The following is a 21,364-nucleotide window of genomic DNA, read 5'->3' on the forward strand; positions in this document are numbered from 1 at the left end:
CCAATCCCACTGGTCAAGCAAAGGTCAGGAAAGCTGGGTTTGAAATGACTTTATTATTCTGTAAATGTGAACTTTACAAAGCGCCTTACAGTTAACGAGGACATCCTTTTGTCATGGATTTCCACTTCTGAAACAGCTCTGAGCACAGGCTCACAGCGCTAGGGTTTCCCTGGTCGGCTTGCGGACATAGCTGTGTTTTTTTTTTTTGTTTTTTTTTTTGTTGTTGTTGTTTTTGTTGTTATAGATACAATGTTTTCAGCCATGGCTACAAAGTAACAGTCTTGTCACTACGGGGTCACAGCACAGAGAGAGGAGGATGCTGGAGGGACAAAACAAAAACAAACCAAAAGAAACCAAAAACCAAAGCTTCCTCCGCCCTAAAACAGAAGAAAGCCAAGATGTGGTGTCTGTTCTAGCTCAGTGGTTCTGTGAAGGCCGCCTCAGAGGTAGGGGAGCAATGACTTTATTAACTTAGTTTCTAACAGTCATGAGTTATGATGCTACTTTAACCCCTGGACAGTGCCTTCAAAACAACCCTCTTCCTTGGGTCCTTTTCTCCAAACATCCCACTGAAGGGATAAATGTTCTTCTTGCACCCAGAGACACCCAAAATGTTCAAGTCAAAAATATTTATACATTTTATACTGAGTTATCTTTTTGTCTGCTAAAAATAGTATTGCAAATTTTGGCTTCCTTTGACATAAAAATCACAATCGTGCTTGCAGTGAGGCGACCAATGGGACACAAGCAGAGGCTATTCAATCAGAATGTTTTAGATCCTGCATCCTTTTCCTTTCTAGGAAAACAAAACAAAGCAAACACCTTTGCCACTTTTGAAACACTTTGTATTGAGCCCTTCTTCCGCCAGCACAGGCTGAGCTGTCTGACTTGCAGAACCACCCAGCAGCAGCACCCGTCCACCCAGTGCACAGTGCAGTGGGTAAAGTGCTTGCCGCCATTCCAATCTGGGATCTGCGGCGAGCAGGTTCTAACAGCTGATAGCCACCTGCTCTTCAGTCAGCTAAGAATCACCATCTTTAGGGAACCCAAGCAGGGGACAGTGGGACAAGAGCACAATGTGGGTAGCACTGGGCTTGGGAAGTTCCTGCTATTGAAGCAGGTAGCAGCAGGCACCCCACAGTCCCTTGGACGGGACTGGCCCTGTCCGCTCATCAGTCTCACAGCCCCTTTCTTCTGCCTTCTTTTAGGTTCTAAACAAACACCACACATTTAGTTTTCTTCGGGGCCCACACCTGCAGTCACACCACAAAGGACCCCTCAGTCTCTCCTCACTTGCCTTTCATCCATCACTGGCTGCATCCACATCCAAGGGCAAAGTAAGACACCAAATCAGATGTTAGCTGAAGCAACTGGTATAGAAAACAATACAGAATTCAAGTACTGAGACAGCCAGGCAAACAGGCAGAACCTCCAAGCTCACACTATGAGCCCTGTCTCTGGTCCCTTGCCCCAGACCTGCTGTATTCATCCCAGCTGCCTCAGGGACTATTGTCCGTTCTGGGAGGACAGAAGAGTAATGGCTGGATCCAGCCCTGCCCCGGCAGCTCCAACCCGATCCAGTCCCGACTGTCCTCCTGGCAAAGATGCTGATATAGCAATCGTTTCTACAATAGACTCTACATAGTATGTGCATATTGCTAGTAGTCAAGCTAGGAACAGAGGTGTAGACATCTGACAAATGCTGAGAGGTTCTCACCTATAGGGTCTGGACAAGTCAGGGTCACGTGACAGGACAAGACAGCCCCGATTCTGGAATTAGTCATCTTGTAAACAAAGGAGGGAGTCTGGTTTTTTAATTGGTTTTCCTTGAAAAAAATAATCAAAAGATGCTAAGGCACTCTGGAAGGCCCCTCGGAGCCCAGGCCTGCCACCCGCCTGCCTCGCAGTACATTCAGGACGCAGAGGGAGTGCCCCCCCAAGCAGGTACAGTCATTGGCCATGCATGTCTGCAAACGATCCCCACAACGTCCACCATGGGACACATTAGTGCAAAACGCTCTGTCCGGCCCACCCGGGGCACAGGGAGAGCTCAGAACCCATTCACATTTAATATTATTGAAGTTTTACCTATAGCTCTTGCCTTCCTTACCCAGAACAAAACAGATGGCAATTATAAACACTAAGGGACAGAGGTTGAGGACATTGTGCTAGCCCGAGCAGTGGTCAGGCATTCTGTGCGGCCACTGTTCCTCTGATGGCCAGCAGCACCCTCCCTATGCTGGCCCAGGGTGGGACCATGCTCGTCTTGGAGTGGAGAGATGAGAAAGAGCCCTTCTACCACAACCAAAATAGGTGGGTTTGTCTCCCAAAGGTCCCCAAGGATGGTCAAATTAAAGTGCAAATTTGGGTGGGGGAAGCAGATGAAGGGATATTCCAGAGGGGAAGGGCACAGCCCTGTCCCCAATCCTGCCGTACCCCCTGCAGTTCTATGGTCTTCACCCAGCACCAGGAGGGTTTGGTCCGAGTCACTAAAGGGCTGGCTGGGGCTCCAACCTACCTATGAGTAAGATGGAGAGGTGAGAGGTCCATCTCTGGGCAGCTAGTTCCGGAGCTGGATATTAGCTAGCCTCTGAACTGGCCCTAGGAATGCAGGCTTGGGTTACCAAGGAGCAGGGGGAAGGGCTCAGCTCAGTTCCCACAGCACCTGCCCCCTTCCCTTTCCATACCACAGGTCTTTCAAAAGAGGGGAGGGGAAGATATGACTATACATGGGTTGGCATGTATGTCATCACACAGGAGGAGTTCACAGGGCAGCAAACTCAGGATGCAGAGAGGGGTAGGGACGAGACCTTTCAAGTTTTTTATCCTGGGTGTCCTTGGGCACCTCCACAGCTGCTGGGTTTTGCAGGTGGGCAGGCAGTCCTCAGACAAGAGTCCAAGAGAAGATACTTGGGAAGGTAGCCTTGGGAGCATATTCCACACTTTAAAACGGTAAAGCGCCAGCCTGCTGCCCACCAGCTGTCCTCCACGGCCCCCGCAGGTGCCGTCCTCATGATAGTCTAAGTTTCTGGTCCCCAGTGAGGTCGATCCACACCTGCCAACTGCCCTGGCCCAGGCCTGTAGGGCCTGTGCCTGCTACTACACAGGCGCCCCCAGTGAGCGCTGAGCCTACCCCAGGCAGCAGTGTCCTGCTGGCCAGGCCCACACAGCACATAGCTTGGCTGTACACAGTTAGCTGTACTTTCCTGGGCCCCTCTGCCTCCAATGGGAGGCCAAGATGGGGGTTATGGACATGTGTTCACCCAAATCCATAGCGGGTGGGAACAGGGACACTAGTCTCTCACTTTTTTTTTTTTTCTTTCTTTTTTTTTTTTTTTTCTCTGTTCGGTCTGAAAGTTTCCAAACCACAAACAAAATAGATCTGAACTAAACAAAAACAGCAAACAAGCAAAATCCCAGAGTGGCTGGAGAGGCAGAGGGTGGTGAGGGCAGCCATGGCCAGGGGCAGAGAGACCCTGGGGAGATCAGCAGGCCAGCCGCTGGGGGTCTGGGTGGAGCAGAGTGAGGACACAGGTATGGAGGGGGGAACACCTCATCTTTCCCTCACCCCCAGGTGACCAGCCACAGCTACTGCAGGGCCATTACTGGTCTTCCTGCCCCCCTTTCTCTCTCTCTCTCTCTCTCTCTCTCTCTCTCTCTCTCTCTCTCTCTCTCTCTCTCGCTCACTTATTTCCGCATACACACACACACACACACACACACACACACACACACACACACACACGCAGGCAGCTTCTTAGGAGGAATGAAAACAAGAGAAGTCCGGCCTCTGGGGGCCCAGCACTCCCCCCACCATCCCAGTGGGGTCCTTATGGGTAAGAATGGAGTGTCGTGTTTGCCCCTCCAGCCCCAGGCCACTGCTGCCCCAGCTTCTGCTTTCAGAGCAGGGGAATAAGAAGGGTGGATGAGGCAGGGTCAGGGTAGGACATCAGGGACCTGGTGGTCACTTCTGCCTCCCCAAGAAGGGAGAGAGAACACTACCACGGGAGACTGAGCTGGGGAATATCAAAAAGTTGCCCTGGGACCTTTGTCCCAGAGAGTGGCCAGCGGCCTAAATGTTTACAGTATAATGAATGCATTTGTTTCCTTCATCCATTTTAAATACAGGCAGAATAAAAATCACATTTTTGTCAGGCAGCAGTAGCAGTTCAGTAGGTAAGTGGCTTGATCACATTTGTTTGTATTAGTAACGCATGCAAGCAGCTTTAGTACTCGGTCCCTTGTGAGTTGGCCTTGCCGGCCACTTACAAGGTCCCCGCATAGGTGCCCTCTGGCCTTCTTGTTGCTGTGGCCACTGGTGTCTGAGGCCTACTGGAGCTGGTGTTGCCCTGCTCGAAGGCCTGAGGAGAGCTCTGGCCATCAGCAGGCAGTTGCTCTGGAGCAGCCACCTCCTGGATAACAGAGCCACCCCCATCCACCTCCTCATTAGCCTCAAAGGCAGGGTTGGCTGAAGTGCTCAGATCGACATTCACCGCATCAGTTCTCAGAGCCACGATGGTGGCTGCATCACTTCTTCGCTCAGCATAGATGCGCTGCTCAAACACCTGTGAAGCCGCAGATGGGAACTCGGGGTCCAGGGGCAGGCTGGCGGCCGACGCACCCATGACACTACGGTACATCTCCACACCCTCTGGAAGCATGGACTTGATCTTGGGCAGCCAGCGCTTACGGACACGGCGAGCATTAGTACACATGTCTGCGGCAATCACGTTCATCTCGCTCTCTTTGAAGCTGGGGGCAAAGTTCTGACAGTACACTGCGTGGGAGAGAAGCAAGAGGAGTAAGAATGGCCTCTCCCTGCCCACTGCTGCCCAAGTGTCCACAGAGGTGAGGTGCCCAGGGCTGGAGTGTCTGCAATCTTGATTCTCACTGGGATCCCCTGATCTGAGCTGTCAATCCAGAAGTCACTTTTTCTTTCCTCTGCCCAGGAGGCCCATATGACTCTTTAGGATGTGTCTATAACAGTAAGGTAAGTCTGCTTGGGTGCCTACCAGGTTTGGACCTGTGTCTAAACTTCCCACTTCGCCCTGAAAAAATGAGACAGGTCAGCTCCCTCCCATATGATCAACACCATCCCGACTTTCAGACACGGCAGACAAAAAGGGGTGTGGGTGTCCTCATCAATGTAACCAAACAAAAGCCTCTTCTGTTTCCTAAGGAGCTGGGGACCAAGGTCCCCACAAGCATCAACCAGGAACAGGTTCCTCAAAGCCCAGCTTCACCACCTTCCAGTGTCTCTGGGTCACTTCATTCCTCAGGACTGTCATTATCCTCTTCTATAAAATAGAATTAGTCTCATAAAGGGAATTTCTAAGTAAGAAAATAAGACATTTCTTGGGCCAGTGGCCCCAGGCAGCTGTGCTCTGGGCCAGTCTCTGTGTATGCTGGGTGGTACAGTTTCTTCTGCATCTGCGGCTACAGGGCTGGGCGGTGGCTTGCCACAGAGATGGACTGGGCTCCGCCCCACCACGCAGGAGCGGGAGGCAGAAGCCGGCCGAACAGATGGCAAAGGCTCAAAATAACCTCAACATGTAAATAAGGGGTTTTGTTCAAAAAGGGAAATTAGATCTATTTCACATATTAAAATAGTTCCGCAGCTGAATTCATCACACTTGGAAACCTACCAAGGACGTTAGCACCTCGAGACGAGTTCTGCTGCTCTTTTCTCTCTCCTGGTCCCAGTGCTGCAGGCCAAAGCAAGCATGCAGGACAGGAGCCCATGGCCCAGGATGACCCGGGGCCTTAGCCTGCCTCGGGTTGAGATCTCAAGTCCACATGGATTCCTAGAGTCTCCCAGACCCACCCTATGGGAGTGATCCTCCACTGCCCACTCACGTTTCACAGCGTTCAGGACTCGGCTGTCCAGTGGCTTTCGGCTCGGATCACTGGTGGAGGAGCGAATGCCAGTGCCACAGCTGTTGGCCAGTGTGTTCCTGGAGGAGGGATGAGGAAAGGAGGCAGAGTTGGTCCACAGCTTCCGTTCACACACCAGGTGAAAGAGCCCAGATTCCCACACCTACCCACGTGTCCCCCAAACAAGTATGTAAGTCTTCTGAGTCATGTACAATGTTGAGGGAAGGTCCAGTCTTCCTCTAAGGGACAGAACTCCCAGTGAGTGGGCAACCTGAGTGACAAGACCAGGAAGCTGACTGACCCAGGCATTATCCCTGGGAAATCCTGAGTCATCTGAGTGGCTCGTCTTTCCTTGGGGAAGAGGCTCTTTTGACTCATGCACATGGTAGTGTACATATAGCTTTTCACTTTCTTTGGGGAGGGTACAGAGTACCCCAGTATTTCTCCAGACTGGGCCCTAACATACGGGGGGGATCTTTCCAGAGCCTCTCTAGGGCATCTTCATGTCAGATGCCCACATCTGTATTAGGAAAAAGCAGAAGGAAAGCTGTAAAAGCTCAAACTGTTCATGACCAAGGTAGCTCACAGCTAGAGGAAACTCTAGAAGCTTCTGCAGCCCCCTAAACACCTACCTGTCAAAGAAGGTAGCCAGGAGCCTCCGCAGCAGGACCTTGTGCTTCACTCCTGCACACAGGTGGCAGTTCATGAGCTGGCCACGTGTGATGTAGACCCCGGAGCCTAAAGCCAGCAAACATCAATGTATGAGGTCTTTAGTCTTATAAACTAAACCAGGGCGCATGCCCTCTAAGAGGGTTCCAAGGCCAGGAAAGGCTACAGGGGAGCCTAAGGAGGGGTGGGAGGTGAAGAGAGGTCTCTAGGACAAAATCAATCTCAGTTCTCACCTGCTGGAAGACACCAGGGCTGGAGGATGCCAAGGCCAAACCTTTCCCTGTCATACTCCCATCCTCAACTGAAAGCCACCAGGGTTTGGGAAAGATGTGGCAAACCCCATACCTTCAGTTTCATGTAACCCCTGAGTTTCCTTTATTGTGATAAGGCCTGTGGGCAGGATTAGAGAACTTCAGCCCTTGACACCTCCTCAGGAACTTTCTGGGGCTAGCGTTGGTTCTGGCTTCCCACCTTGTCCTTCCCCTGACACCAAAGAGCCATGGGCAGAAGTTGGGAGAGATGGACAGCAGTCTGGAGAACCCAGCCGAGGCTTCTGCTGGCCCGGCACTGGCCTCTCTACCTCATGCGTTCAAGGAAGCTCTAGTGCAGGTGTGAACAGAGAAGCCATTCTCAGCCACAGACCCCACAGAGAGTTGACAGTGTCCCAGAAGTGCCTGTATAGTGTGGGTGAGCAGAGGACGGAGCCGATGGAGACTGTGCAGCCGCACGGGAAGAGCCTATCACGTGACTGGAGGGAAGCACAGGCGAAAGCAGTGAGAGGTCACCAGCCTGTGGCTCTGGCTATGTGTTCCCACGTACGTGGATCTCCTTCATCTGATTTTTGTTGTTGTTTTTCAAGACAGTTTCCTCTGTGTGGCCCTGGTCATCATGGGCTAGTTCTGTAGGTCAGGCTGACTTCAAACTTAGAAATCTATCTACTTTTGCTTCCTGAGTGCTGGAATTAAAGGCGTGGGCACCACCGCTTGGTTGCTTATCTTATTTCTGACAGCTCATGGGCTAATAAGCCTTTTTGTTTTAAGACGAGCTCTTACTATAGAGTCTAAGCTTGCCTTCAGTTCTCAATTCCCCTGCCTCAGCCTCCCAGGCACTTGGTTACAGGTATGCACACCTGGTTCTTGGATCTTTCCATCAGTCCTGTCTATTAGGTTTTAGCAGAAGGAAGAGACTAGGTGAAGACGGGAACCTGCTCTTGCCTGAGGAACACTTCTACCCTCTTAAAAGGCGTCACAGCAGTCTGAGGGACTGTCTCTGGTAGCTTCCAGAGACTCTGTTCTGCCCTACTCCATCCCACCCTGCAAGCTAAACTCCTGCTACCTACTCCATTGGTTAGCAATGGCGTTTCTAAGGCACTGGTTTCCAGGAGAGGGGGACAATTGGACAGAGTCTGGAGTTTCTGTTCTGGTAAGAGAGTGGACCTCGAGATGCTACCCAGGATGTGCCAGTAGGGGGTGGTATTCAGATTCTTTCTGGAGAAGGTGGCTCAGGTAGGCAGAGCTAAGGGACGGGGCTGAGGAACCTGTCCAGCTTGCTTGGGGCTTCCCAAGCAAACCAAATGAGCAATTAAAATCCAGGCATGGTGGCTTAGTCCAATCACAGGAGACAGAGACAAGGGGATCGCTGTGAGTTAGAAGCCAACCTGGTCTATATATCAAGTTCCAGGAAATCCAGGGCTATATAGAGAGACTTCTCTCGAATAGGCAATTAAAGGAAACTGTGGAAGCCGCTGGGCCACCACGTACTTGGATCTTGCTGACTTCTGCCTTACAAAATGTGAGCATCCCAACACTAAAGGGATGATGTTTCTGAAAAGGTGCTGGCCCCGAGGGCTTCTGGACTCTGCACTGTGAGCTACTGTTCAGACACTGTGACTGGGGCAGGAGAGACACTGGTAACTGTGTGACTCGGTTCTATCTGTGACCTAAATTAAAGTGCACCATGGATATAGCCCCTGCCAATCAGAAGCCTGGCCAGCTCAGGGGACTCAATTAAAATGCTAAATTAATTCAATTGAATAACTCCTCTTAATGATACATTCTTCTAAAAGGAAATTAGAAGAAATTTAAGATGTTCCTTTTTTCTTTCTTTTTGACTGATTGGTGATGAGTGTATTGTTTATAGGTCTGAAAAATACTGGGTAGGGCATTTGCATACACTGATGGGTGGGGCCACCTCACCTGCTACAAGCTCCAGTTTCTCTCCAGGATCTCCCTCCGAGTAGAGCTTTGGGTGGCAGCGGTACCCGATCTGGCTGATGAGGCTGGCAGGGAGTGCCACCAAGTCTCGACGGATGAGGACACAGGAGCGGCTCTCCAGGGGCACTGGCTCCGGTTTCTCTTGCACTAAGGCAAAAAAATGAACCCAAATAGGTTGGAGTCTGTGGGTGAACCTGGGCTGCTCTGTGCCTGTCCACCACATTCCCCAAGGCCTAGGTTAGAAGCTTTCCAGATCAGCCTGGACCACGGCAGTCAGCCCTCCACACTATACACGCAGTGTGTCCAACTCCACATCCAGCACTGTCCTGCAAAGATGCCTGATAGCATGCATGAGAAGATAGATATGAGGGATGCTTGCCTGCACCTGCACCAGGCTGTGGGGTGTCCAGACAACAGGTTATGGGTTAGGTGGGAAGGCAAGTGCTGGATGGGAGGCCAGAGGGTCCGTGTGGGAAGTAGGACACAGGACAGCCTGAGCAGAGACCTCGAGGCTGCAGATGGAGCTTAAACTCAGCAGCCTGCACCTTTCAGAGTGTGAAGCTGCCAGCTCTGCCGTCAGGAAAACTCATGGGAGGAGACAGCTAGTGAGACAGAACAGGGCCCCAAGTAGGGACCCGGCTCTCCTCCGAGGGGCTTCATGCAAGACGTAACCAGATATGCACATTCTACTTAGCAGATGAGGGGATAGGGGTCTTAGCACATCCCAGGATATGTCCCCTAGGACTGTTTTGGCCTGGCACAGAAAATGCTCTTAAATATTTGTCAGGAGTAAAGCCAGGCCGTCTGGCATCCCTGTTGTCTGGAAATGTTCTGGCAACCCACTTCTAGAACAGGCAGTTGGGCCTGAGAGCGCCTCGGTAACCGGAGCTCTGAGGCTGTATCAGTGACACCTGCCAGCCAGCATCAATAGCCAACAGGCAAGATGAAGTCTACTACAAGTCACAGAGGGCCTGGGCCAAGACTCCTTAATAAGGACTACTTGCTGGGCACCCTATATGCTACAAGGCTAAGGAGGACCTGTGGTGCTAACCAATCTTGCACAGTCTTGTCTTGGTCCCTCCAATCTTCCACTGCCTCTCCAGCTCCTTTTCCCAGGAGGCCTTGCAGCTGGGCTAGGCTTTCGGGTAGTCCTTGGTCCATGCTCCCACAGGCCACAGAGACTGGAGTAACATTTGTGTGTATGCCACGTATGTTTATATATGTGTGTTTGTGCATCTGAATGTCTGAATGTATATGTGTCTGTATGTGTCATGTCTATGGTTGTATCTGGGCCTGTGTTTCTGTATGTGTCTGAGTGGTGCAGGTAGGACTTGGCCCTAGGACAGCTAGAACCTGTTTGCTCACATGAGCCTGGCTGGCTCAAGGCAGGTTTCTCAGACTTAGATCTTGCCCGAGACAGCGCCAAGATCAGACACGGGTATACCTGGTTGCTACAGCAGACCCCTTCTCAAATGACCACACACTAGGGACTCTCAGCCCTTCTCAGCAGGGGGCTGCGGTGCAGGGGCCCCTTAAGGGCAGGTGGCAAGGGAGGGTCCTGCACAGAAAGGACTTGCAAGTTACCTTGATACCCTGCCTCAAGGGAGATGTTGGAGTGCCCATCCCCAAGGACCAATACCTGGGTTCTGAAATGACCACCCATACCCTAAGACACAGTGATCCACTACAGGAGAATGCAGGAGAACTCACTGTGAATTCACTGTGAGAATGCAGGAGGGGTGTCAGCCCAGAAGATGCGGTGGAGAGCCCATTTGTTGCTCAGCTCTGCCCCAGTGTCTAGAGTCAGAGCAGGGTGCCCAGGCCCACTACTTTTTGATGCAGCCCAAAATAAGCACAACTCTGCTGGTGTTATGTGGAAGTCTTAGAGTGTGGCTAGACATTCACTGAGGACAGAAGCTAGAACATGGAAGCTGCTGAGAGGCACACCCCTGGTACCAACTGGTGGTCAGACTAGCCAGGTGGCATTTCCCATCCAACAGAGCAATGAAGAATCTTTACAGCCCGGAATTACCCAGAGACTGAGGGAACACATCAAACAATCCGGATGGTATTTTAAAACATAATTATCCGCCCCCCCTCGCCCCGCCTGCTGTGATTACACATGCAAACGAGCAGCGCCAACGCTGTGCGCCGTGCGTGGCATTTACATAAAGAGTGTTCACCAACAGAAATAATTCTCCATCCACAGCCAGCGCTCTCTCGAGATGTTTTTCTCAACAGCAGAAGTTGTTTGTGCTCCACATGCACACCCCTCCCCAGCCTGACTCCCCAAGAGCCAGAGACTGTCAGCCCAGAGCCCCAAAAAACCTCTTCTATTTCTGCCCTGCCAAGTGCTGGATGCTACCGCCGCTAAAAATACACCAATCTGAGTCTTAGCTCATCTGCAAAGGTGCTCTGAGCTCCTTTGTGTACCCTGCACCTTCCCAAATCTCCACCTCACAGGCCTGAGTGGCTTCAGTCACCACTCAGGCTACAAGGTGGTGTTATATCGAACTCCAGAAAAATCACTCCCAGAGGAGACTGGACACTCACCCCCACCCACAGTGGACCTCAGTGGGTCTTGCCAGTGTCAGGGTCGGTACTTGGTTCCATGTATGCTGGAAGTCTGTCTGTCCCTGAGCCGTCCCCAAGAGATCTGTGAACTGAGGGGAGATCCTGGGATCACACGTGGTTTCCTGTGTCCTGGTCTCAGTCTCCTATCATCCAAGACCAGTCTTAGTGCTATCAATGTCACTTCTACATTCCCCAGGCCAGGTGACAAAGCTCTGGTTTCTAGGACTGAGCGTCCGAGGGTGAGAGCCTATGAGGCCTGGTTAGCTGCAGTGAAGTCACTTCCTAGTCCTGGCAGAAAGCTCTGTTACAGGGGCACCCCTAGACACTCAGGAACTGATCCCCTCTCTCAGGATCAGTGACCTATCTCCCTTGGGTTACACCATGGAAGCAAACTGGATACTTGTGGTCACATGATATTGTGGGTTGCATTCCAGGGCTCTTAACATGGTCACCCAGGAAAGCTGCTAAGCCAGGTGTCAAAACCCACAGACCCAAGAAGCAAAAATGTGGATATTGAGTAGGGAATCTGTCAGTTTGGGAAGATCTCAAGGAGCTCTGTGGTTAGGATAACAGTGACGGCTGAACAGTGTGAAGATGCTTAATATCACTGAAAATGACTGCAAAATATCACAGTATACTATAAGCACATTTAAAAGGAGGAGGAGGAGGAGGCTTGTAATCCTAGCACTTGGCAGAGGCAGGAAAGTCAGGAACACAAGGTCACCCTCAGCTGTATAGCAAATGTAAGGTCAGCGTCATGAGGCCCTATGTTTAAAAAACGGAAGCAGCAGCAGCAGCAAAGAAAATAAGTACTTTGGGTGCAGTGTAGCGGTAGAGCATGTTTAGTTGGGATAAGGCCCTGGGTGCCCTTGCCAACACCAAAGGCAGCAGATGAGAGTAGGAGGCACGGAAGGGCGGATGGATCCCATTCCTGTTTTCTTCCCACAGGATCTGCCCCAGGAGGGTACCCAGCAGGAGCTTCTTCACCCCCAGCCTCTCCTACCCTGTTGCACAAATGTCCTTGGGATTCACTTGAGCTCCAGAGAGGCCTAGCTACGTTACAGACTAGAGGTACCCCCTCCCCAATTCAGAATAAACCTTAGTCTTAACCATGCATGGAATTGCCGAGCCCACGGTGAGAGAGAACTGCTGACTCATACCATGGAAGACTCCCTGGACCTACAGTGGCAAGTCATCAAGCGTGCAGGGCACAGTCAGGAAAGCCACTCATCACCGCTCATCAGAGTCTCACAGACCATGTGCCAGCCAGCATAGCAGCCACAGACCTTTGCCGGGGCCATTCTCAATCAGAAGACAAAGGCAGGGAAATCCTGCTCTTGGGTTAGGCTAAGAGTTTTGACATGATTCCCACAGTACAAATCCTTAAAAGAAGCAGAAATGTGAGGTCTTCAGAATGAAGTGAACAAAACCAAGATTTGTGTGAAAGAGGCACAAAACGGGATAGCTACAGACAGGACGAAAGAAAGAAAACGCTCTCAAAACTCAACACTTAAAAACAAAAACAAAAAAAGCAGGGTGAGTAGGCAGAGGCAGGTGGAATTCTGAGTTCAAGGCCAGCACAGTCTAGAGAGTAGTGTCCCAGGACAGTCAGAGCTATAACAGGAAAACAACAAACCCTGAGGGCTAGAGAAATGGCTCAGTGGTTAAGAGCACTGGCTGTTCTTCCAGAGGTCCTGAGTTCAAATCCCAGCACCCACATAGTGGCTCACAACCAGCTATAACCATAATCCCATGAATTCTAATATTCCCTTTTAGTGTGCAGACATACATGCAGACAAAAGGACCCACACTCATAGATAAGTAAATCTTAAAAATAAAACCAGACCTCAGTTTCAAAAATGGGCGGGCAGACGTCTAGGATTTATGGAAGAGAACCTGCACTGAGAAAGTGTTTGCTCAGTCAAGAAATGCACATCGAAATCACAATGAAATCTTATCCTGTTCTTTGAAATCAGGACCTAGAAGCAGCCACAAGGCTGTGTGTTGATGAAGGTGGAACCCAGCACCCTTGTGTTGTCTGTGAATACAAAATGAGAGCCACCTGGAAAACCAGCTTCATGGAGTTTCCAAGTAACTGGAGCCTGGCAGTCAAGGTTGTTTTCATAAAGGACATCACCTGAACACGGTGGTTTTGGGTCTTAGGGATGAAGAGCAGGCCGCCTGTAGGACAGGTGACAAGGCGAGCGGGCAACTGATGGCAAGAAGGCAGGGTGTGTGAGATACTAACCTTGTACCCAGGCAAGTGGAGCCCCACACATGCTCCACAGAAGACTGTGCCCCCCACTCTTATCCCCAACAAACACATACTTCCTGCCCAATACCATCCAGGCCTGGGTCTCTCGCGGGAGAGATGGCCAGGGTCTGCAACAGCTGAATGTTAGTTTGAAAGGTTAAGGATACCGAGTGTGGTTTTCTCTCCTCTGGGTACCACGTCTTCACTCAGTGCAGAGGGTGGGCTCTATGGCTTAGCTGGCTCTGTGCTGGCTCAGCATGACCTGCTAGACAGTAACTGCGCATCCCATAAGGACCTAACACACATGGGCCTTATCAGTATAGGCACTTCCTGAAGCAGCACCCCTTCCCAGTTTCCAGAGCCCTTCAAAAAGGGAGCCACGATGCTCCAATTGCCAAGTAGGACTCTGTGTGACAGAGGTGAGGCATGTTACCAACATTACCTGGACACACCCATCTCAAAGATGCCAAAATGTAGGACAACTCCATCTCAGATTCAAGAAAATGTGGCCAACTGTATACACAAGAAGACAAGCTGGTTGGGAAGATCCAGAGAAGACAGTGGGTATAGGACCAGGGGATGTGCACATATTCACAGCTGATGTGGGCTTCCAGTATAGAACAGACCGGGCCATGTGATCTTTAGACTCACCATGCTCAGCTGACAGGAAACTTAGGCGGTTAGCGTAGACCTCAGCAGCACCCACGTGGGCCCATGTCAGACCCAGTGACCAATCTTCTGGATCTAAGTGGTCCTCTATGCTCTGTTTTCAGGACCCTTACAGCCTCCACGAGTGGGCTGGTCCTCGAGGTTGGTTGGCTGGTTGGCCAACCTAACATTGCTGGCAAAGCCTTCACACTCATGGTCCGGTCAGTGTCTCTCCCTGGAGCCAAGTTCACCCCAGAATAGCAGGTGAAATGCTTTTACCCCAAGAGTCTCTGGCACCTGAGTTCAGCTAGATCCTCCCACTAGCCCAGGCTGTCCCTTTCTTTGTGGGCTACCCTGGCCATCACCATTACAGTGCTCATCACCACGCCGGCCAAGCCTCCCTCTTGCTCTCCTTTCACGAATCTTTCCATTTTGTCCAATGACATCCAAAAGGTACCATACCACCCTCTCACAGCACAGGATGTGGCTTCTTTGACTGGTGGATCAAGGGAGAGGGCAGGCCACAGTCACACAAAGGGCATAGGTCAAAGTAAAGATCTGTATATATAAAGTAAAGATCTGGACAAGGCTAAGCTAATACCTTACACTAATGTGTACACACACACACACACACACACACACACACACACACGCGCGCGCGCGCGCGCGCGCATCTTGGGCTTGAAAAGCACCTAAAATATGGTACCTATGGCTGCCACAGGGAACAGACCAGCAAGCAGCCAGCAGTGGTCACTACACACTCTTTTTACTGATATCTAAATTAAGTCAGTGCTTAGCTATGGAAAAATAAACACACCTAACTAGGAATTGACCCCCTAGAGACCATGCATGAGCTATGAAGTCACAAGGGCAAGAAGAGCTTCAATGTGGATAACAACTATAGGAGCTGTGCTTAAAAATAAAATAAAATAAAATAAAATAAAATAAAATAAAATAAAATAAAATAAAATGGAGGGCTAGGAGCTAAGGCATGAAAGACAGAGCAAGGTAGGGAACTAAGGACAACAGGGAGAGGCACAGGAGAGAGAGGCAAGGGAGAGAGAGGCATGGGAGAGAGAGGCATGGGAGAGAGAGGCAAGGGAGAGAGAGGCAAGGGAGAGAGAGGCACAGGAGAGAAAGGCAAGGGAGAGAGAGGCACGTGAGATAGAGGCAAGGGAGAGAGAGGCACGCAAGAGAGAGGCAAGGGAGAGAGAGGCACGCGAGAGAGAGGCACGCGAGAGAGAGGCAAGGGAGAGAGAGGCACGCGAGAGAGAGGCACAGGAGAGAGAGGCACAGGAGAGAGAGGCAAGGGAGAGAGAGGCACAGGAGAGAGAGGCACAGGAGAGAGAGGCACGGGAGAGAGAGGCACAGGAGAGAGAGGCAAGGGAGAGAGGCACAGGAGAGAGGCAAGAGGCAAGAGAGAGAGGCATAGGGCTTGTGACAGCATGCTGAGTACCACTCCAAAACCAGCCCTGTGCTCTCTGTAGAACACTAAATAGTTGCCTGCAGGACAAGAGTGAAAAACAAGAGCCGGGCTGGTGAGATGGCTAAGTGGGTAAGAGCACCTGACTGCTCTTCCAAAGTTCTGGAGTTCAAATCCCAGCAACCACATGGTGGCTCATAACCATCCGTAACAAGATCTGATGCCCTCTTCTGGAGTGTCTGAAGACAGCTACAGTGTACTTACATATAATAAATAAATACATCTTTAAAAACAAAAAACAAACAAACAAACAAACAAAAAACAAGAGCCAGCACACAGCTGGGTTGTTCCTGTCGTGTGTGTGTATGTGTGTGTGTGTGTGTTTGTGTCAGAGTCTACAGGACAGCTCTGGCTTCCAGCTGTAACCCAAAACAGCCATGGCCGAGGCTGGGGCTCACAACAGCCTACCCTGGCCCGCCCAGGGCCTCTCGCTGCAGCCTGGGAGGGCCTGAGCAGTTTTTCCAAAGGGGGCTTCTAAAATGTTTTCAAGTAATGCCCAGCAATCAAGAGAACTATGCCAGGAAAGACCAGAAAACAGCCGCAAAGATATTAGACACAGATCAGATGATAAAAGCACAATTTACAAACAGACATTCGATCTGATCGTTAGCAGATACACATGCTACATCTGCTGTGAGTGTGGAAAGGGAAGGGAAACAAAAGTGGGAGTCTCAAAGAAAACCAGAATCAATAAGGAAAGAAAACACAGCAGTAACCAAAACCACGAGTTCAGAAGGACGACGAGGAGAAGAATTCCACAGAGCAGATGAGAGTTGTGAACTAAAAAATAATTCATTAACAATACTCAGATGGGGCTGGAGAGATGACTCAGTGGTTAAGAGCACTGACTGCTCTTCCAGAGGTCCTGTGTTCAATTCCCAGCAACCACATGTTGGCTCACAACCATCTGCAATGGGATCCGATGCCCTCTTCTGGTGTGTCTGAAGAGAGCAACAGTGTATTCACCTACATAAAATAAATAAATCTTTAAAAAAAATTTAAAAAACAAAACAAAAACCTCAGATGTTCACAGAAAAACAAAGAAGAAAACTAGAGTGCAGGAGACGTGGCTGGAGAGGCGGCTCAGTGGTCAAGAGCACTGTCTGCTCACAGGGAGGATACTGGTTCAGTTCTCACACCTATATGGCAGGGCACATACCCCTGTAACTCCAATTCCAGAGACATCTAATGCCTTCTTCTGACCTCTGTGGGCACAACATACACATGGTACACAGACAAACATGGAAGCAAGACATCATACAAATAAGAAATTTTCATCTAAAAAAAAAAAAAAACAAGCCAGGCAGTGGTGGCGCACGCCTTTAATCCCAGCACTGGGGAGGCAGAGGCAGGCAGATTTTTTACTTTGAGGCCAGCCTGGTCTACAGAGTGAGTTCCAGGACAGCCAAGGCTATACAGAGAAACCCTGTCTTGAAAAATCAACAACAACAACAACAACAACAACAAAAGACAAGGGCTGGAGAGATGGCTCAGTGGTTAAGAGCACCATCTGCTCTTCCAGAGGTCCTGAGTTCAATCCCCAGCAACTACATGATGGCCCACAACCATCTGTAATGGGATCCAATGCCCTCTTCTGGTATATGTCTGAAGACAGCCACAGTGTACTCACATACATAAAATAAATAGATTTTTAAAAAAATACAAAATAAAAAGGATTTATTTATTTTATTTTATTTTTTAAAAAGACAAATCAGAATAGAAGACACGTGGAAAACCGTAGCTTTGGCAACTGCCTTGCATTGGTGGCAATGGTGGGCCACAGGGAAGAGGGTTGCTGCCTGAAGACTGGTGCCAGGACCCAACACAAGCCCCTAAGGAGGAAGATGGCCCCGGGCAGGTCGGAGAGGCAGTGCCAGGGAATGGAAGGTACTATAAAGATAAATGCACAGGGAGACACAGAAAAGCAACTTCCAAAGCAAGTTGGGTGGAGTTTAAATGTCACAGAACTGAGACATACCAGGGCAGCAACAGGGCAACAGGCGTGGGAGAAGATGGCATGGCAGAGGAGAAGGGAGGCTCCTGTGGTGCCAGGTAACTGTCCAAAGACTACGAAATCCTAACACAGATGCTGAAGTCATTTGTCTCTAGAGAAGTGTTCTCAACCTTCCTCATGCTGTGATGATACCAACCATAAAATTATTTTCGTTGCTACTTAATAACTGTGTTTTTGCTACTGTTGTGGATCATCATGTAAACATCTAATATGTAAGATGGTCTTAGGAGAACCCTGTGAAAGGATCATTCAACCTCCAAAAGGGGTTGTGACCCACGACTTGACAACCACTGCCTTTTATGATTTGAGAAATCACTGCCTTAGAAGGACAACATAAAAACTTACAAGCCTTATTCACAGAAGGATACTTGTTTAATGCAAAAAAAGGAGGAAGAAAGGAAGGTGTAACCATGGTCAGGGCACAGTAGGGATCAAACCTTAAAGCAGCTTGTTTAGGAAATGAGAGAGGGCCATGTATGCCAATAACACAAACCTAGGAGCTGGGGTAGTGATGGGCACGGTGGGTTCTAGCATCCAAGAGACAGAGGGGAAAAGATATGAGGCACTCCAGGCCTGCCCCTGAAACACGGTGAGACCCTGTCACAAGATAAAGCAAGAGGCAGGAAAGACAGTGCAGGTACACTGGACATAGAAGAGAGCTGGGTACTATACAAACATCAGACCAAGAGAAGTTAATGTAAGGAAATACTGCCAGTCTTAGTCCTTATTTCATAATAGGACAACAGGCCTGAGATTAGCATGCATCCAGCACAGCTAGACAGCAGCAGGAATTCAAGAGTCACACACTGTCTCTTTGCCCACCCAGGCCAACCTGGAAGGACTCCCAGCTCTGCCTTGAAACCTTGGTACAGCTTATAAGGTGGCCCATGCAACCTCCTCTTAGCACATTTGGGACAAAGTAGGGCACCAAGCAAGTCTCCACAGACTCTAGAGAGAGGAGGAGTCTGAGTACACTCCAGGACCACACAGGATTCAGTCTGCTAAGATGAGCCCAGTTCTGCCTCTGCTTGGAAATGACACAGATGCCATAAACTCATGTCCATAGAAGGAGGGGAGGGTGTCATACATTAAGAAAATATTTATGGAGATAATAAAGACAACAGAGCACACCAAAATATGTTGTGGTAATGACTTGGCAACATGTAGAACCCTAACTGGCACTCAAGGTAGAGTGGAAGCACTGGGATCCATCTCAAAGAAGCATGACTTACAGGCCTAACAGTGTGGCGTTTATTTTATTAATATTACTTACTGTGGGATTTAATGTTTTTAATTGTTTTGTGGGTATGTGTGGTTTGTCAGTATACTATGTGCAAGCCTGGACCCCCTGGAACTGGAATTATTGATGGCAGTATGCGACCAAATGGGTGCAGAATTGAACCTGGGTCCTCTAGAAGAGCAGGCAGTGCCCTGAACCATTGAGCCATCTCTCCAGCCCCTAATTTTTGGTTTTGTAAACTGAAACTAAAATATATGTAATGTAGTAAGCCAGGCATAGTGGTATATTTCTTTAATCCCAGTAGGCAGACGGACTTTGTGAGTTTCAGGCCAGCCTGTCTACACAACAAGCTCCGGACCAGCCAAAGGTATGCGGTGAGATACTATCTTAAAAACAAGTAAACAAACAGGTAGGACCTTTGAGAAGGTGGATAGAGGTGCCAATGTCAAACCAGACAATCCAAGTTTGATTCCCAGGAGAGAGCCAAGAAGTTGTCTTCTGATCTCTATACATGAGCCATGGGGCACACACAACTTCCCCACACCAATACAGGACAGTTGGGCTAAAAGTGATTCTATGCAGGGGAGGGGTCCAGAGGAGCTGAGTAAGACAAAATCTGAGCTGGGCACAGTAGCACATGAGTTTAATCCCAGCACTTGGGAGGCAGAGGCAGATGAATTTCTGTGAGTTCAAGGCCAGCCTGGTTTATGTAGTAAGTTCAGGTCAGCCAGAACTAAATAGTGAGACCCTGTCTCAAAAAACCAAGGGAAAACTATAACAATAAATTATTAATTTGCTAATTATTAAATGTATTAAAAAGTGGCATTTGCCCACAGAGATCACTCTGTGTTAGTTAACAAACTAAGTTAAGTTGTAACAAAATAATTGATGTGAGTTTTCAAGGGAGAAATCCTCTATTTTAGTTCACAGGTTCCCAGGGCTCTGTCCATCATGGAGGGAAGGGCCTATCTCATCATGGCAGACATGAAAAAGAGAAAGAAAGGGACTGGGGATTCTTTTTAAAAGTATTTTATGTGCACCAGTATATGAGTATGAGTCCTTAAGAGACAGAAGAGGGATTCAGGTCCCTTTGAACTGGAGGTACAGACAGTTGTGACCCGCCATGTGGGTGCTGAGAATTGAACCCTGATCCTCTGGAAGTACAGCCTGTGCTTTTAACTGCTCAGTCATCTCTCTGGCTCCACGAGATTTATCAACCCTAGCTAGGCACCCCCTCGCCTACATTTCCACAGCTTCTCTCAAGAGCTGGGGATCAAACACCGAAAACACGGCTCGGGGAACATTTCACATTCAAGCCATGAATGACCGCAAGGCTCCTGGACTCTACCTGCCTGTGGCACAGAGCCAGGTCTTGCGTTTGGACTCCACATTCTGGGATCCTGGGGAGCCATGGACATCCCTGGGGCATGTCTCATCCAAAAGGCAGAGCCACCTAGCACAGCTTGGGGATCTGGCTACAAAGGTTGGTTTCCTGGCTCTAGCACCTGCGAGCCACAGCACCCCTCTAAGCTCTCACACCTGAGGCCCCTTCTGAAAGATGACACTAGCAAGCCAGATCCAGAGGAGGCTACCTCTCAGCTAGGGTGACTTTATCCCACAGTGTATGGTGGCACATGCTACTTCAGCATTTGTGGGCAGGGGAAGGCAGATATCTGAGTTCAAGGCCAACCTGGCTTACACAGCAAGTCCCTCCAGGACAGCCAGGGACAACAGTGAGACCTCAAAAACCAAAGACCAACCAAAAGAAAAGTAAATAAAATTAACAAAACACAATAGGGAACTCATACACTGCTGGGCCCTGTATCTCACCCACGGAAGCCACACACAGGACAGCGGTCTCTCGAGACACCACCACTTGGTGACACGCTCCCAGCTTCATTTTGCCCAGTGCAGCCTAGCATTAAGCAGTGTGATGTTTTGAATAATTTCCCCACAGGCTCAAGTGTATTAAACACTTCAGGCTTCCATTGGTGAAGCTACTTGGTGGTCCTGATGGAGGGAGTCCATCACTGGATGCAGGCTGGCAGGGTCTAAAGCCTTCTCCTACTTCCAGTTTGGTCCTCAGCTTCTTCATGCTTGTGGTTGGAGATGTGAACTCTGCTTCCGGTCCCAGGGGCCTGCTGCCACGCCCCACCCCCAAACCTCTGCTAAAACGGAGTCTCCCTCCAAACAAACTGTTCCATAAGCTACCTTTGGTCATCGTATGTTTACCAGAGCAACAGAAAAAACTAACGAAAGCGGTGTGTGGCCATCATTAGGCAGGGGTGGGGTGGGGGTAGGGGCTGGGGGGGTAGGTAGCCGGGCGTGGTGGCACACGCCTTTAATCCCAGCACTCGGGAGGTAGAGGCAGGTGGATTTCTGAGTTCGAGGCCAG

The 21,364-nt window shown here is 49.8% G+C and overlaps 1 protein-coding gene across 3 annotated transcripts in view; it reads right to left on the reverse strand.

The window, feature by feature from the left end:
• Positions 1-208: 208 nt before the first annotated feature.
• Positions 209-21,364, reverse strand: part of Nacc2 (NACC family member 2) — a 68,800-nt gene continuing 47,644 nt past the window's right edge. For all 3 annotated transcript variants that reach the window (XM_021192737.2, XM_021192735.2, XM_029536371.1), the window contains exons 3-6: positions 8,739-8,903; positions 6,507-6,612; positions 5,857-5,954; positions 209-4,777 (exon numbers count right to left, since the gene is read on the reverse strand). In XM_021192737.2, the coding sequence (XP_021048396.1) occupies positions 4,266-4,777; positions 5,857-5,954; positions 6,507-6,612; positions 8,739-8,903 (881 nt within the window). In that variant the 3' untranslated portion in view covers positions 209-4,265. The remainder of the gene's footprint in view (positions 4,778-5,856; positions 5,955-6,506; positions 6,613-8,738; positions 8,904-21,364) is intronic.

Source organism: Mus pahari, chromosome 3, assembly GCF_900095145.1.
Source record: "Mus pahari chromosome 3, PAHARI_EIJ_v1.1, whole genome shotgun sequence".
Lineage (NCBI taxonomy): Eukaryota > Metazoa > Chordata > Mammalia > Rodentia > Muridae > Mus > Mus pahari.